The sequence below is a fragment of the Babylonia areolata genome, chromosome 8 (genome assembly GCF_041734735.1).
Source record: "Babylonia areolata isolate BAREFJ2019XMU chromosome 8, ASM4173473v1, whole genome shotgun sequence".
Taxonomy (NCBI): Eukaryota; Metazoa; Mollusca; class Gastropoda; order Neogastropoda; family Buccinidae; genus Babylonia; species Babylonia areolata.
The window spans coordinates 20,498,750-20,513,162 of record NC_134883.1 but is presented as its reverse complement, the minus strand read 5'-3'; the positions used below and the strand labels follow the sequence as shown (position 1 = coordinate 20,513,162).

The 14,413-nt window shown below is 48.0% G+C and overlaps 1 protein-coding gene across 1 annotated transcript; it reads right to left on the bottom strand.

Moving 5' to 3' along the window:
- Nucleotides 1–435: 435 nt before the first annotated feature.
- On the bottom strand, nt 436–11,970 carry LOC143284638 (protein dachsous-like). Its single transcript, XM_076591512.1, has 6 exons — nt 11,632–11,970; nt 7,712–8,362; nt 5,622–6,263; nt 3,947–4,600; nt 2,267–2,908; nt 436–1,283 (listed from the first exon to the last, which is right to left on the bottom strand). Exons 1-6 carry the CDS (start codon nt 11,675–11,677, stop codon nt 631–633), a joined length of 3,288 nt encoding a protein of 1,095 aa, XP_076447627.1. The 5' UTR covers nt 11,678–11,970; the 3' UTR covers nt 436–630.
- Between the last annotated feature and the right edge of the window lie 2,443 nt (nt 11,971–14,413).

Genomic DNA, 14,413 nt, shown 5'->3' with positions numbered 1-14,413 from the left:
TTCTGATTCTTCTTCTTGATCACCGTCTTCTAATCCTTCTTGTCCCCCTTTTTATTTTCCCCTTCTCCTCCATTTCCTTTTTTTCTTATGTTTCCAATATACGTTTAAAGGAATGGGGGTGGGGGGTGGGGGTATCGGGGTTATATTTAGAGACAACTGAAACAAAATTCGCAATTGATTCCATTTTTCTATAGTAATATCTTTTCTAACAATTAACAATTAAAAAAAAGTAATCAGCTAAACGAAAAGCGAAGCAGCTATGGGGGAATGGATGGAACGAAGATCAGCTCGATCTTGATCTCTCTGAGCACTCGCAGAAGAAGGCCTGGCACCCATTCAACGCAATGTAACATAGTTGATGACAGCTGCAGAGAACGGTACATGTTGCGACTGTAGTGTACTGTTGCAAGAACAACACACGAAAACATCATCAAGGAAGGCATAATACTGCTTTATTTTTTTCTCAGGAACTGACAATGGTGGGCAGAGGTATGCACTGCAAATACGTTTTATATTGCCACCGTAACTCGCCCTCTCTGTCTGTCTGTCTGTCTCCCCCCCCCCCTCTCTCTCTCTCTCTCTCTCTCTCTGACTGCACAACTAAAACGGTTAAGTTGGAAGTAGAGGCTCCTAGAGTATGGTCAGAATGACGGAAGCACTGCTGGTGAGGGAGGGCTCGCCCATGTCCCGGGCACGGACGATCAGGTACTCACGGTGGCCCGCCCTGGTCTGCAGCCTCCTGAGGGTCGTCAGCTCCCCTGTGCGTGGGTCCACCTTCACAGGCAGGATGCTGGTTGGCTCTAGAGAATAGGCGATGGCTGCGTTTCGCCCCATGTCCTGGTCGACAGCCATAACCCTGCCCACCACGCTTCCAGCAGGTGTATTCAAGTTGACGTTGAAGTTGTAGGAAGATGTGACAAATACAGGAGCGTTATCATTCACGTCAAGCACGTGCAGACGGCAGGACAAGACGGAGGAGAGAGGGTGATCTCCATTTGACGTGCAGTTGATGAAGATGTCATGGAACGGCCTCGTTTCCCGGTCCAGAACGGAGGTCAGGACCAGTTTGTATTCATCGTCTCCGAGGTCCGGAAGTACCTGCAGTTCCGCAACGTTCTCTGTGGAACTGGCAGAGCACGTCACCGTACCGGGACCATCAGTAGACACGGAGACCAAACCAATGATGGTTCCTCGTGGCGCGTTCTCTGTCACCTGGAGCGAGGAGTTATCAGGACCAGTGATGCCCTTGATGACGATCTGTGGAGGCTGCATACTGTTGGCACCTGCAACGGCACAGGCACTGTGCGGTGAGCTTTGGAGAATTGTGCCCGTGAGAGGGCTTCAGGCGGGACAGTGAAGAGTGCGCCTGCTTCTAGGATGAAAAGTTTGGCGTGCGGTGACACTTTGTAATGAAGTGAATAAACTATTTGCATGCTTAACAGTTGAATGTAATCATGGAAAATACAGAGAGAGACAGAGACAGCTAGAGATAGATAGAAAGAGAGAGAGAGAGCGATGAAGGGAGGGAGAGACAGAGATACAAATACCCCTCCAATCCCACTCTATAATTATACAAACACTCACCACCTCTCCATTCCCACGAGTGAGGGAAATTTGACCTTTAAGGATAAACAATTTGACGTTTAGTTTGACGTTCAGGTTCAATAACTGCATACTTGACAGTGGAAATAGGTAGAATACATAATCAGAGAGGGGGGGGGGGAGGAGTGGGGGTGGGTGGTGGTGATGGAAGATGCTTTGACATTTACTGTCCTGGGTGACTCTTTGGTAGGCAGAGACTGTATTCCGTTTACAGTGATACATATTTTGAAGGATCATGTATACTTAATGGTTCTTGTAGTACTTGTACAATTCAACATAATACAAAAGCTTCCTTCCATGCACAAACTCTCATTCACGTACTAAGAAGGAACCTTTATCCACCCCCACCCCCTTCACAAACATGTAAACACAAACACAGACACACACAAAGACACACACACACACACACACACACACACACACACAAACACACACACACACACGCGCCCTTTTAAATACTTACACACACGATAAATATTACTTACTGAGACACAACATTCCCTGTATCCATACCCCCTCTCACAAATAAGTAAACACACACATACACAAATATACCCTTCAACCCCATCCTGTACTCAAATACACATCACTCTTCCCTTCCCATAAACACATAAACACACACACACACACACACGTATACATGCACACGAACATTCATACATACACAGGAAGACGGACGCTCTGCTGGTCAGAGAGGGAGTGCCCATGTCCTGGGCCCAGACGGTCAATTCCTCACACTGGCCCGGCTCAACCTGCATCGTCCTGAGGGTCGTCAGCTCCCCCGTGCGTGGGTCCACCATCACAGGCAGGAAGCTGGTTGGCTCTAGAGAATAGGCGATGGCTGCGTTTCGCCCCATGTCCTGGTCAACAGCCATAACCCTGCCCACCACGCTTCCAGCAGGTGTATTTAAGTTGACGTTGAAGTTGTAGGAAGGTGTGACAAATACAGGAGCGTTATCATTCACGTCAAGCACGTGCAGACGGCAGGACAAGACGGAGGAGAGAGGGTGATCTCCATTTGACGTGCAGTTGATGAAGATGTCATGGAACGGCCTCGTTTCCCGGTCCAGAACGGAGGTCAGGACCAGTTTGTATTCATCGTCTCCGAGGTCCGGAAGTACCTGCAGTTCCGCAACGTTCTCTGTGGAACTGGCAGAGCACGTCACCGTACCGGGACCATCAGTAGACACGGAGACCAAACCAATGATGGTTCCTCGTGGCGCGTTCTCTGTCACCTGGAGCGAGGAGTTATCAGGACCAGTGATGCCCTTGATGACGATCTGTGGAGGCTGCATACTGTTGGCACCTGCAACGGCACAGGCACTGTGCGGTGAGCTTTGGAGAATTGTGCCCGTGAGAGGGCTTCAGGCGGGACAGTGAAGAGTGCGCCTACTTCTAGGATGAAAAGTTTGGCGTGCGGTGAATACATCAAGTTTCATGATTGACACTTTGTAATGAAGTGATTAAACTATTTGTATGCTTAACAGTTGAATATAATCATGGAAAATACAGAGAGAGAGAGACAGCTAGAGATAGATAGAACGAGAGAGAGAGAGCGATGAAGGGAGGGAGAGACAGAGATACAAATACCCCTCCAATCCCACTCTATAATTATACAAACACTCACCACCTCTCCATTCCCACGAGTGAGGGAAATTTGACCTTTAAGGATAAACAATTTGACGTTTAGTTTGACGTTCAGGTTCAATAACTGCATACTAGACAGTGGAAATAGGTAGAATACATAATCAGAGAGAGAGGGGGGGAAGGAGTGGGGGTGGGTGGTGGTGATGGAAGATGCTTTGACATTTACTGTCCTGGGTGACTCTTTGGTAGGCAGAGACTGTATTCCGTTTAAAGTGATACATATTTTGAAGGATCATGTATACTTAATGGTTCTTGTAGTACTTGTACAATTCAACATAATACAAAAGCTTTCTTCCATGCACAAACTCTCATTCACGTACTAAGAAGGAACCTTTATCCACCCCCACCCCCTTCACAAACATGTAAACACACACACACACACACACACACACACACACACACACACACACACACACACACACACACACACACACACACGCCCTTTTAAATACTCACACACAAGATAAATATTACTTACTGAGTCACAACATTCCCTCTATCCATACCCCCTCTCACAAATAAGTAAACACACACATACACAAATATACCCTTCAACCCCATCCTGTACTCAAATACACATCACTCTTCCCTTCCCATAAGCACATAAATCTACACACACACACACACACACACACACACACACACACACACACACACTCACTCACACGTATACATGCACACGAACATTCATACATACACATGAAGACGGACGCCCTGCTGGTCAGAGAGGGAGTGCCCATGTCCTGGGCCCAGACGATCAATTCCTCACACTGGCCCAGCTCAACCTGCATCGTCCTGAGGGTCGTCAGCTCCCCCGTGCGTGGGTCCACCATCACAGGCAGGATGCTGTCCTCTCCTGGGGCAGGCTCCAGAGAATAGGCGATGGCTGCGTTTTGCCCCATGTCCTGGTCAACAGCATCAACCCTGCCCACCACGCTTCCAGCAGGTGTAGTTAAGTTGACGTTGAAGTTGAAGGAAGGTGTGACAAACACGGGAGCGTTGTCGTTCACGTCAAGCACGTGCAGACGGCAGGACAAGACGGAGGAGAGAGGGTGATCTCCGCTGGACGTGCAGTTGATGAGGATGTCGTATAACGACCTCGTCTCCCGGTCCAGAACGGAGGTCAGGACCAGTTTGTATTCATCGTCTCCGAGGTCCGGAAGTACCTGCAGTTCCGCAACGTTCCCTGTGGAACTGGCAGAGCACGTCACCGTACCGGGACCATCAGTAGACACGGAGACCGAACCAACGATGGTTCCTCGTGGCGCGTTCTCTGTCACCTGGAGCGAGGAGTTATCAGGACCAGTGATGCCCTTGATGACGATCTGTGGAGGCTGCAGACTGTCAGCACCTGCAACGGCACAGGCACTGTGCGGTGAGCTTTGGGGAATTGTGTCCTTGAGAGGGTTTCAGGCGGGACAGTGAAGAGTGTGCCTACTTCTAGGATGAAAAGTTTGGCGTGCGGTGAATACATCAAGTTTCATGATTGACACTTTGTAATGAAGTGATTAAACTATTTGTATGCTTAACAGTTGAATATAATCATGGAAAATACAGAGAGAGACAGAGACAGCTAGAGATAGATAGAAAGAGACAGAGAGAGATGGAGAGAGAGAGCGATGAAGGGAGGGAGAGACAGAGATGCAAATATCCCTCCAATCCCACTCTATAGTTATACAAACACACACCACCTCTCCATTCCCACGAGTGAGGGAAATTTGACCTTTAAGGATAAACAATTTGACGTTTAGTTTGACGTTCAGGTTCAATAACTGCATACTAGACAGTGGAAATAGGTAGAATACATAATCAGAGAGAGAGGGGGGGAGGAGTGGGGGTGGGGGGTGGTGGTGGAGGATGCTTTGACATTTACTGTCCTGGGTGACTCTTTGGTAGGCAGAGACTGTATTCCGTTTACAGTGATACATATTTTGAAAGATCATGTATACTTAATGGTTCTTGTAGTACTTGTACAATTCAACAGACTACAAAAGCTTTCTTCCATGCACAAACTCTCATTCACGTACTAAGAAGGAACCTTTATCCACCCCCACCCCCTTCACAAAGATGTAAACACACACACACACACACACACACACACACACACACACACACACACGCCCTTTTAAATACTCACACACAAGATAAATATTACTTACTGAGACACAACATTCCCTCTATCCATACCCCCTCTCACAAATAAGTAAACACACACATACACAAATATACCCTTCAACCCCATCCTGTACTGAAATACACATCACTCTTCCCTTCCCATAAACACATAAATCTGCACACACACACACACACACACACACACACACACACACACACACACACACGTATACATGCACACGAACATTCATACATACACAGGAAGACGGACGCTCTGCTGGTCAGAGAGGGAGTGCCCATGTCCTGGGCCCAGACGATCAATTCCTCACACTGGCCCGGCTCAACCTGCATGGTCCTGAGGGTCGTCAGCTCCCCCGTGCGTGGGTCCACCTTCACAGGCAGGAAGCTGGTTGGCTCTAGAGAATAGGCGATGGCTGCGTTTCGCCCCATGTCCTGGTCAACAGCCATAACCCTGCCCACCACGCTTCCAGCAGGTGTATTTAAGTTGACGTTGAAGTTGTAGGAAGGTGTGACAAATACAGGAGCGTTATCATTCACGTCAAGCACGTGCAGACGGCAGGACAAGACGGAGGAGAGAGGGTGATCTCCATTTGACGTGCAGTTGATGAAGATGTCATGGAACGGCCTCGTTTCCCGGTCCAGAACGGAGGTCAGGACCAGTTTGTATTCATCGTCTCCGAGGTCCGGAAGTACCTGCAGTTCCGCAACGTTCTCTGTGGAACTGGCAGAGCACGTCACCGTACCGGGACCGTCAGTAGACACGGAGACCAAACCAACGATGGTTCCTCGTGGCGCGTTCTCTGTCACCTGGATCGAGGAGTTATCAGGACCAGTGATGCCCTTGATGACGATCTGTGGAGGCTGCAGACTGTCAGCACCTGTAACGGCACAGGAATGCGCGGTGAGCTTTGGGGAACTGTGCCCGTGAGAGGACTTCATGCTGGACAGTGAAGAGTGTGCCTGCTTCTAGGATGAAAAGTTTGGCGTGCGGTGAATACATCAAGTTTCATGATTGACACTTTGTAATGAAGTGAATAAACTATTTGCATGCTTAACAGTTGAATGTAATCATGGAGAATACAGAATGAGAGAGAGAAAGAGAGAGAGAGAGAGGGAGGGAGGGAGAAAGACAGACAGACAGAGATACAAATACCCCTTCAATCCCACTCTATAATTATACAAACACACACCACCCCTCCCTTCCCACGAGTGAGAGAAATTTGACCTTTTAGGACGAACAATTTGACGTTTAGTCGGTTCAATAATTGCATACTTGACAGTGGAAATAGGTAGAACACATAATGAGAGAGGAGAGAGAGAGATCGAGAGAGAGAGAGGCGAGGTGGTGATGGAAGATGCTTTGACAATTACCATCCTGGGTGACTCTTTGTTAGGCAGTGACTGTATTCCGTTTACAGTGATACATATTCTGAAGGATTGTGTATACTTAATGGTTCTTGTAGTTTCTCATAATAATAATAATACATAGTTTTTCTATGGCGCGATATCCAGCACCAATGCTGCTCAAAGCGCCTTACATCATAGTTTACTATAAACATGCCTTAAAAAGCATATCAACCGCTATCTGACAATGGAAAACATCCAGTGCGTTCATATGAATGAAAAAGCACACTAAAGATTATAAAAGCTATGAGGTAAATATGGCTTAGATTAAAACAAAATGCATTTCATAGAACACACACACACACACACACACACACACACACACACACACACACACACACACACACACAGATATATATATATATATATATATATATATATATATATATATATATATATATATATGTATATATATGTCCCTCCCTTACAGACACACACACACACACACTGACATTAAATATCAACTGCACTAAAAACAAAACTGCATAAGCATTAACATATTTCTTATTTTCTAACATAGAATTCTGTTTGGACATACTAACATGCCTACACACTTACACACGCGTACCAGAGCACTGTAACCTCACAAACACATGCACGCACGCACGAATGCACACCCACACACACACACACACACACACACACACACACACACACACACACACACACAGACACGCGCGCGCGCCCTTTTAAATACTCACACACACGATAAATATTACTTACTGAGACACAACATTCCCTCTATCCATACCCCCTCTCACAAATAAGTAAATACACACATACACAAATATACCCTTCAACCCCACCCTGTACTCAAATATACATCACCCTTCCCTTCCCAGCAACACATAAATGTACACACACACACACACACACACACACACACACACACGTATAAATGCACACGAACATTCATACATACACAGGAAGACGGAAGCTATGCTGGTGAGGGAGGGAGTGCCCATGTCTTGGGCCCAGACAATCAAGTCCTCACACTGGCCCGGCTCAACCTGCATCGTCCTGAGGGTCGTCAGCTCCCCCGTGAGGGGGTCCACCATCACAGGCAGGATGCTGTCCTCTCCTGGGGCAGGCTCCAGAGAATAGGCGATGGCTGCGTTTTGCCCCATGTCCTGGTCAACAGCATCAACCCTGCCCACCACGCTTCCAGCAGGTGTAGTTAAGTTGACGTTGAAGTTGAAGGAAGGTGTGACAAACACGGGAGCGTTGTCGTTCACGTCAAGCACGTGCAGATGGCAGGACAAGACGGAGGAGAGAGGGTGATCTCCGCTGGACGTGCAGTTGATGAAGATGTCATGGAACGGCCTCGTTTCCCGGTCCAGAACGGAGGTCAGGACCAGTTTGTATTCATCGTCTCCGAGGTCCGGAAGTACCTGCAGTTCCGCAACGTTCTCTGTGGAACTGGCAGAACACGTCACCGTACCGGGACCGTCAGTGGACACGAAGACCAAACCAATGATGGTTCCTCGTGGCGCGTGCTCTGTCACCTGGATCGAGGAGCCGGGACCAGTTGTGCTCCTGAAGAAAATCTGTGGAGGTTGCTGACTGTCAGCACCTGCAGCAGCCCAGACACTGTGCGTTAAGCTTTGGGAATCATGCCCGTGAGAGGGCTTCATGCTGGGTGTGATGGGAATACGATCAAGGATGAACAGCTGGGCGTGTGTAAGATGCTTCAGTTCCAACAATTAACATATGAAACCTGGGGAGTCTGCCAGTCCAGAGATTTAATCATCAAAGCACAGAGAATGTGTCTGAAGATATGGGCACGTTAAAGAACGCACGGCAACAAAAGGGTTGTCCGTGGAAAGTTTCTGTAAAAAAAACCCACCCTACTGTAATATAATGTATATGTTTATGTGTGCGCGTGATTGGTGAGCACGTAAAGGCAGCTGTCAGACGGCTCTACCCAGGTAGGCAGCCTCTTGTGTAAATGATTCTGTATTTGTAATGTGCTTAGACTTTGGTGTCTGATCGGAGACAGGCTTCAGCTCCAGTAGTAACAGTTGAAATGTGGAGAATACATCAGTTCCATTAATAACAGCTGAAATATGGGAAATACATCAGTTCGAAGAGCAACAATTTGAGAACGGCGTTTTGGGGGTATGTCTACAATCAGGTTATGGAAGACAGACATTTCTGAGATCTTTTACTTTCTGTTGGGGACATTTTCAAGATCGAGAGATTTTTGTTTTTTTAAACATTTACAACATCAACGATGCTTAGTGGTGTTTACGATTGAATCTCAATGGAAGACGGATGTTTGGGGAGTGTTTACAACTCACAGTTTGTTTGTTTTTTATATAAACTTTCTCCATTTGTATACAATAATAAATGGAGGGGAGATATTTTGAGAGTGTTTACAATTAAATCATAGAATAAGGAAGTTTTGGGGTGTTTACGATTATATCATGCACATGAATGTTTTTTGGAAGATAGATGTTTTGGAGGTGTTTACAATTATGTCATGGAAGTTTTGTGGATGTTTACGATTACATCATGGAAGACAAAATTGTTGTTGATTTTGTTGTTGTTGTTTTCGGGGGGGGGGGGGGGGGGGGGGGGAGGTGGAAGGGGGCGGGGTGTGTGTGGTGGTGGTGGGCGGGGGGGGGGCGGTGGGGAGCTGGGGGCAGGGGGGCTGGAGGGGGTGGGAGGCGAGGGATACAATTATATCATGGAAGTCAGCTTTATTTGGGATGCTTACAATAATATCGCGGAAGACATACGCGTTTTGGTGGTGTTTACAATTATATCATGGAACGCAAGCGTGAAAGTTATTGAACGACCAAATCTATGCTTTGTTTGACGATACGCGGTTTGAAACCTCAAACAAATGAGAACTGTCCCGTATCTGTCCCTGTGTTGGTCACTGTCACTGGTTTGGTCGTGGAGGTTGACGGGCGCAATAGCCCAGTGGTTAAAGCGTTGGACTTTCAATTTGGGGGTCTCGGGTTCCATTCTCGGTAATAATGCCTGGTGGGGAAAGGATGGAGATTTTTCCGATCTCCTTGGTCAACATATGTGCAGACCTGCTTGTGCCTGAACTCGCTTCGTGTGTATACGCAAGCAGAAGATCAAATACGCGCGTTATTAAAGATCCTGTAATCCATGTCAGCGTTCTGTGGGTTATGGAAACAAGAACATACCCAGCATGCACACCCCCGAAAACGGAGCATGGCTGCCTTCATGGTGGGGGTAAAAACGGTCATTCGCGTAAAAGCCAACTTGTGTACATACGAGTGAACGTGGGAGTTGCAGCCCATGAACAAAGAAGAAGAGGTCGTGGAAGAACTGCACTGCTGACCACATCACCAACGTGCCCCCTTTTCCTTGCGGTCATGTGATAGGTCCTGAGTGTCGGCAAAGCTCCTCTCAGTGATGTTGTCTGCCCACTTCTTTTGCTGTCTGTATCGGTACCTTTTCCCTCTGCACTAGTCCCCGAAGTGTTGTCTTGGAGAGCCCTTCACATCTTGTCACGTGGTCATACTATGTCATTTTTCTTCTCTTTCTTTTTTGGTTCTTTCTTTTTTTTTCTCCTCCCCCCCCCCTTACTGTGGTTGCTACATGAAGAACCTTTTGCAGGACTGACAGTTAATCACGGTGGTTCGTGATCATGGGGTGAGGTGGAGGGGTGGGGGTGTATTGGTTAACCCTGGTCAGTCTGAAGTAACGACAAGTTCTCTTTCCCTCCCAACACGGTGTTGAAAATGACGACATCGAAACAACATGGTCTGAGCCAGCAAAACTCGGTCACCTCCACCCAGTGTCACTCCTTTGTCAGCGTCACACAAGCGTCCTATGGCGTTGTTATATCCGGGTGTGATGAATTTCCTCGAATCCGGGAATGGTGAAATGCCCCCCACCCCCCCCCCCTACTCCCCTCCCCCCCGCCCCCCCCCCCCCTCCCGTACCCACCTCCCCCTCCCCCTCCCGATTCCTCGAACCGTGTATCCGTCAAAAACTACCCTATCCACCTGCCAGGGCTTGTCCCATCCCTGTCAACTACTCGCTGTGTCACACTGTGCTGCGGAGAATCCAACAGCTCATGCAATCCTCGATTTCAACAACTGAATCACAAAAGACTGCGTGTTTTAGGACTGGCCTACGTGGTTATATAAGTAAAACGACAGAAATCATATGACATCATTGTAACTCACCAAATAGAATTCGATCGTTGGTAGTTACGTTTTTACGACCGGAAACACGTGTAATTCATCTACGCCGCGTGAGACATCAGCGATTAACACTGAGTCTTGAAAAAAATAAAAAAAAATAAAAACAACAGTTAACAGATTCCAAGCGTAAATTTGTACAATGTCCTCGTCTTGATGAACAAGAAGGGTTTCAAAACTGTGAGTACAGGTTTCAACTAAGCTATTAAGAAATTTAAAAGAGAAACGTGTGTAGTGGGTGGGGTGGGGGTAAGGGTAGGGGATGGGGGATGACACTGGAGGCCGGGTTCAGTTCGTGAGAAAAGAATACACCGCACAGTAACTGAGTGATAAGGCTATTCTACAAACAAAGCTCTTAATTCGTTAACAATTTCAGTGTAACGAGAGGACCACGAAGGATGCCTTCATTTCTACAAAATGCAAACATGCGTAGAATCTAGCTATTTTGTCACCCCCCCACACCCCCGAGAAAAACCCCAAAAAAAAAAAAAAACAACAACAAACAAACAAACAAAAACACCAACAGATCTTTAAAAAGATGGCTGTTAGGAAAAATAATATATCCAACAATCGCAATGATTCGCGCGCACACAGACAGACAGACAGCCACACACACACACACACACACACACACACACACACACACACATCGTACCTGAAAGCAAACAGAGCATCACCAGTACACGCGTTGCTGCATTCATGGTTGCCGGAAGACTGGACGCTGCCGCTGTTATCACCACCACGCGTGTTGTGACCGACTGAGAGACTCACGGAAATCACCGGGACACAGCTGCGATCCGGTTTCATGTCAAACCCTAAGGTTATGTCCCGTCTTGGGCATGGCACTCCGTCTCTATTGTCATCAAATTATCAATAAAAAAATCAGGTGCAGCAGTTGCCAACCTCTCGCCGTTCTGATGGTGGTGGTCGGACACACTACTGACTATCATGCATGTGTACATATCTCGCAAAAGAACTCTTTCACAGGATTCCCAACATCTCTGACCGTGTAACAAAAGGCAGCAATGGAGGGGGTAGGGGTAGACAGGACATCCTGTCACTGGCGCAATGTCGGACTCGCTCATTTCCAACACACCGCCACTCTGAACTTGTCCTCTCTTCTTCTCCTCCTCCTCGCTTCCCCTCTCTCCCCTCCCCTCCCCTCCCTCTCCTTCCCTTCCCATCCATTCCAATGTTTCCCACCTTCCCAAACGACAACCTGATAAAAGAGGGAGACGTAGTATCGACCAGTTGGAAGCAGCTGATCTGAACGAGGACCGAACTGTGTTTGCAGTTTTCAGTTAAAATTTTTTAAGGAGTCGCGGTGAGTGAGTGCGACCAGAGAGTGTAGAAGGAGTTTAGTGCCTCTGGTGCGACTGGTTTCCGGTGTAATGTGCCGAAATCACTCCCCGTTCCGAAACTACCCCCCGGGGAAGGGAGGAGGGTCGGGGGAGGGGGTGGGGGGTTGATTATGGGCATGTGCCTAAACGCCCCCCGCACCCGGGAAGTTGTTCTAGAGCAGTCGAATCACTCCACCCCTGTTCTAGAATCAACCCCTCCCCCCTCCTGTTTACGTGTGGATGGGAGTGAATCTGGCTTCATGTCCACATTAACCCTCCCCCCCAATACTAATTCAACAAAAGAGGAGGGGAGTTATTCTGGCCAATGCTCTCATCCCAAGATAAGAAAAGCAGAGAGAAGTAACTCTGGCCATCTACCCATATACTATCTCTTGCAAATGGTAAGTTAACATAAGGAGTGGGGGTGTGATTCTGGCCCAAAGCCCAGTTAGAACCCCTCGCCCCCCTCCTCCCCCCCTCCCCTTTCCATTCTTTTCATACTGTGGTCCGAAAAGAGGGGGAAATACATCCTGGCCTTATGCCCATATACACCTCTTCCCAATGTTAAGTTCAAAGAAGAGGGAGGAGTGATTCTAGCCCTACATATTCGTTTTCACCCCCTCCCCCACGTCTCCAATTCTTCTATCACCAAAACCAGAGAAGAGAAGTGAAGAAATCCTGGCCTTATCCTGGCCTTAATCTTCTCATACTATGACCAGAAAAGCAGAGGGAATAATTCCTGGCCTTCTACCTATATACAGTCTCCACCTAATGTTCAGTTATCATTTGGGGGGGAGTGGGGGAGTGTTTCTGGCCTTATGCCCGTTTTAGCACCCCCACGCCCCTCTCATTACTCCCTTACCATGATCTGAGAAGAGAAGTAATTTTTGTATTTTGTATTTTTGTATTTTGTATTTCTTTTTATCACAACAGATTTCTCTGTGTGAAATTCGGGCTGCTCTCCCCAGGGAGAGCACGTCGCTATACTACAGCGCCACCCTTTTTTTTTTTTCTTCTTATGGGTCATTCTGGCCTTATGCCTGTCTACACCCCCCCCTCCAGCCCCCCAACCCCCACCCCACCCCCCCAAAAAAAGTTTCTATTACTAAGATCAGAAAAGAGAAGTAATGAAATTCTGGCCTTGCACCCATATACAATCTACAACCAATGTGCAGTTCTCCCAGGCGGGAGCAGCAGTTAGGTTGGGAGGGCGGAGTGGTGGGGCAGGAGGAGGGGGGGGGAGAGGCGGGGGAGTGACTCTGGCCCTATGTCTGCTCCAACCCCCACCCACCCCCTCCAGTCCTCACATACTATGATCAGAAAAGTGGAGGGATTAATCCCTTGCCTTATCACCACATGCACTATCCTTCCGATGTCAAGTTCACATAAGGGTGGGGTGGTGGGGGGTGAGGGTAGGGGGTGGGGGGCAGTGACGCCGGCATTATGCTCGTTTTGATCCCCCTCCTCCACCATTCTTCATTCACAAACATCTGGAGAGAAGTAAAGTAATTCTGGCCTCATAACCACATAGAGGGGGGAGGGGGGGGGGGGGTGTTGGAGGGGTGGGGGAAGAGGGTGGGGTGGGGTGGGGAGGGTGATTCTAGCTTTATGCCCGTTTTACCCCAGCCCCCTCCCCCGCCCCACCATCCCCCCGTCCCCCCCACTATTGCAGCCTCCTCATACTATGATCAGAAAAGCGGAGGGAATAATTCCTGGCCTTATACCCATATACACTCTTCTCCTCAATATTTAATTCACGTAAGCGGAAGAGGGGTGGAAGGGGGAAAGGAATTCTGGCCTTATATACACCACCCCCTCCCCCACACCACCACCAGTTTTTTTTTTTTTTTCTCTCTCTCCTATATCTAAGATCAGGGAAGAGAAGTGAAGAAATTTCTGGCCTTTTACCCATATGCAATTTACAGTCTATGTTCATTTTTAATAAGGGGGTGAGGGGGGAGGGGGGGAAGGGGAGTCATTCTGGCTCTATGCCCGTTTTACACCGCCCCCCTCCCCTCCAATCTTCTCATACCATGACGAGAAAAGCGGAGGGAATGATTCCTGGCCTTCTACCCATATACACTCTCTTCCCGATGT

Excerpts from the sequence above, each read along its gene's own strand:
- LOC143284638 (XM_076591512.1), bottom strand. The coding sequence starts at position 11,677 with ATGAATGCAGCAACGCGTGTACTGGTGATGCTCTGTTTGCTTTCAG. Across the intron at positions 8,363-11,631 it reads GATGCTCTGTTTGCTTTCAG|GTGCTGACAGTCAGCAACCT; the intron begins GTACGATGTGTG and ends GGGCTGCTGCAG. Across the intron at positions 2,909-3,946 it reads CAGGGCGTCCGTCTTCATGT|GTGCCAACAGTATGCAGCCT; the intron begins GTATGTATGAAT and ends GTGCCGTTGCAG.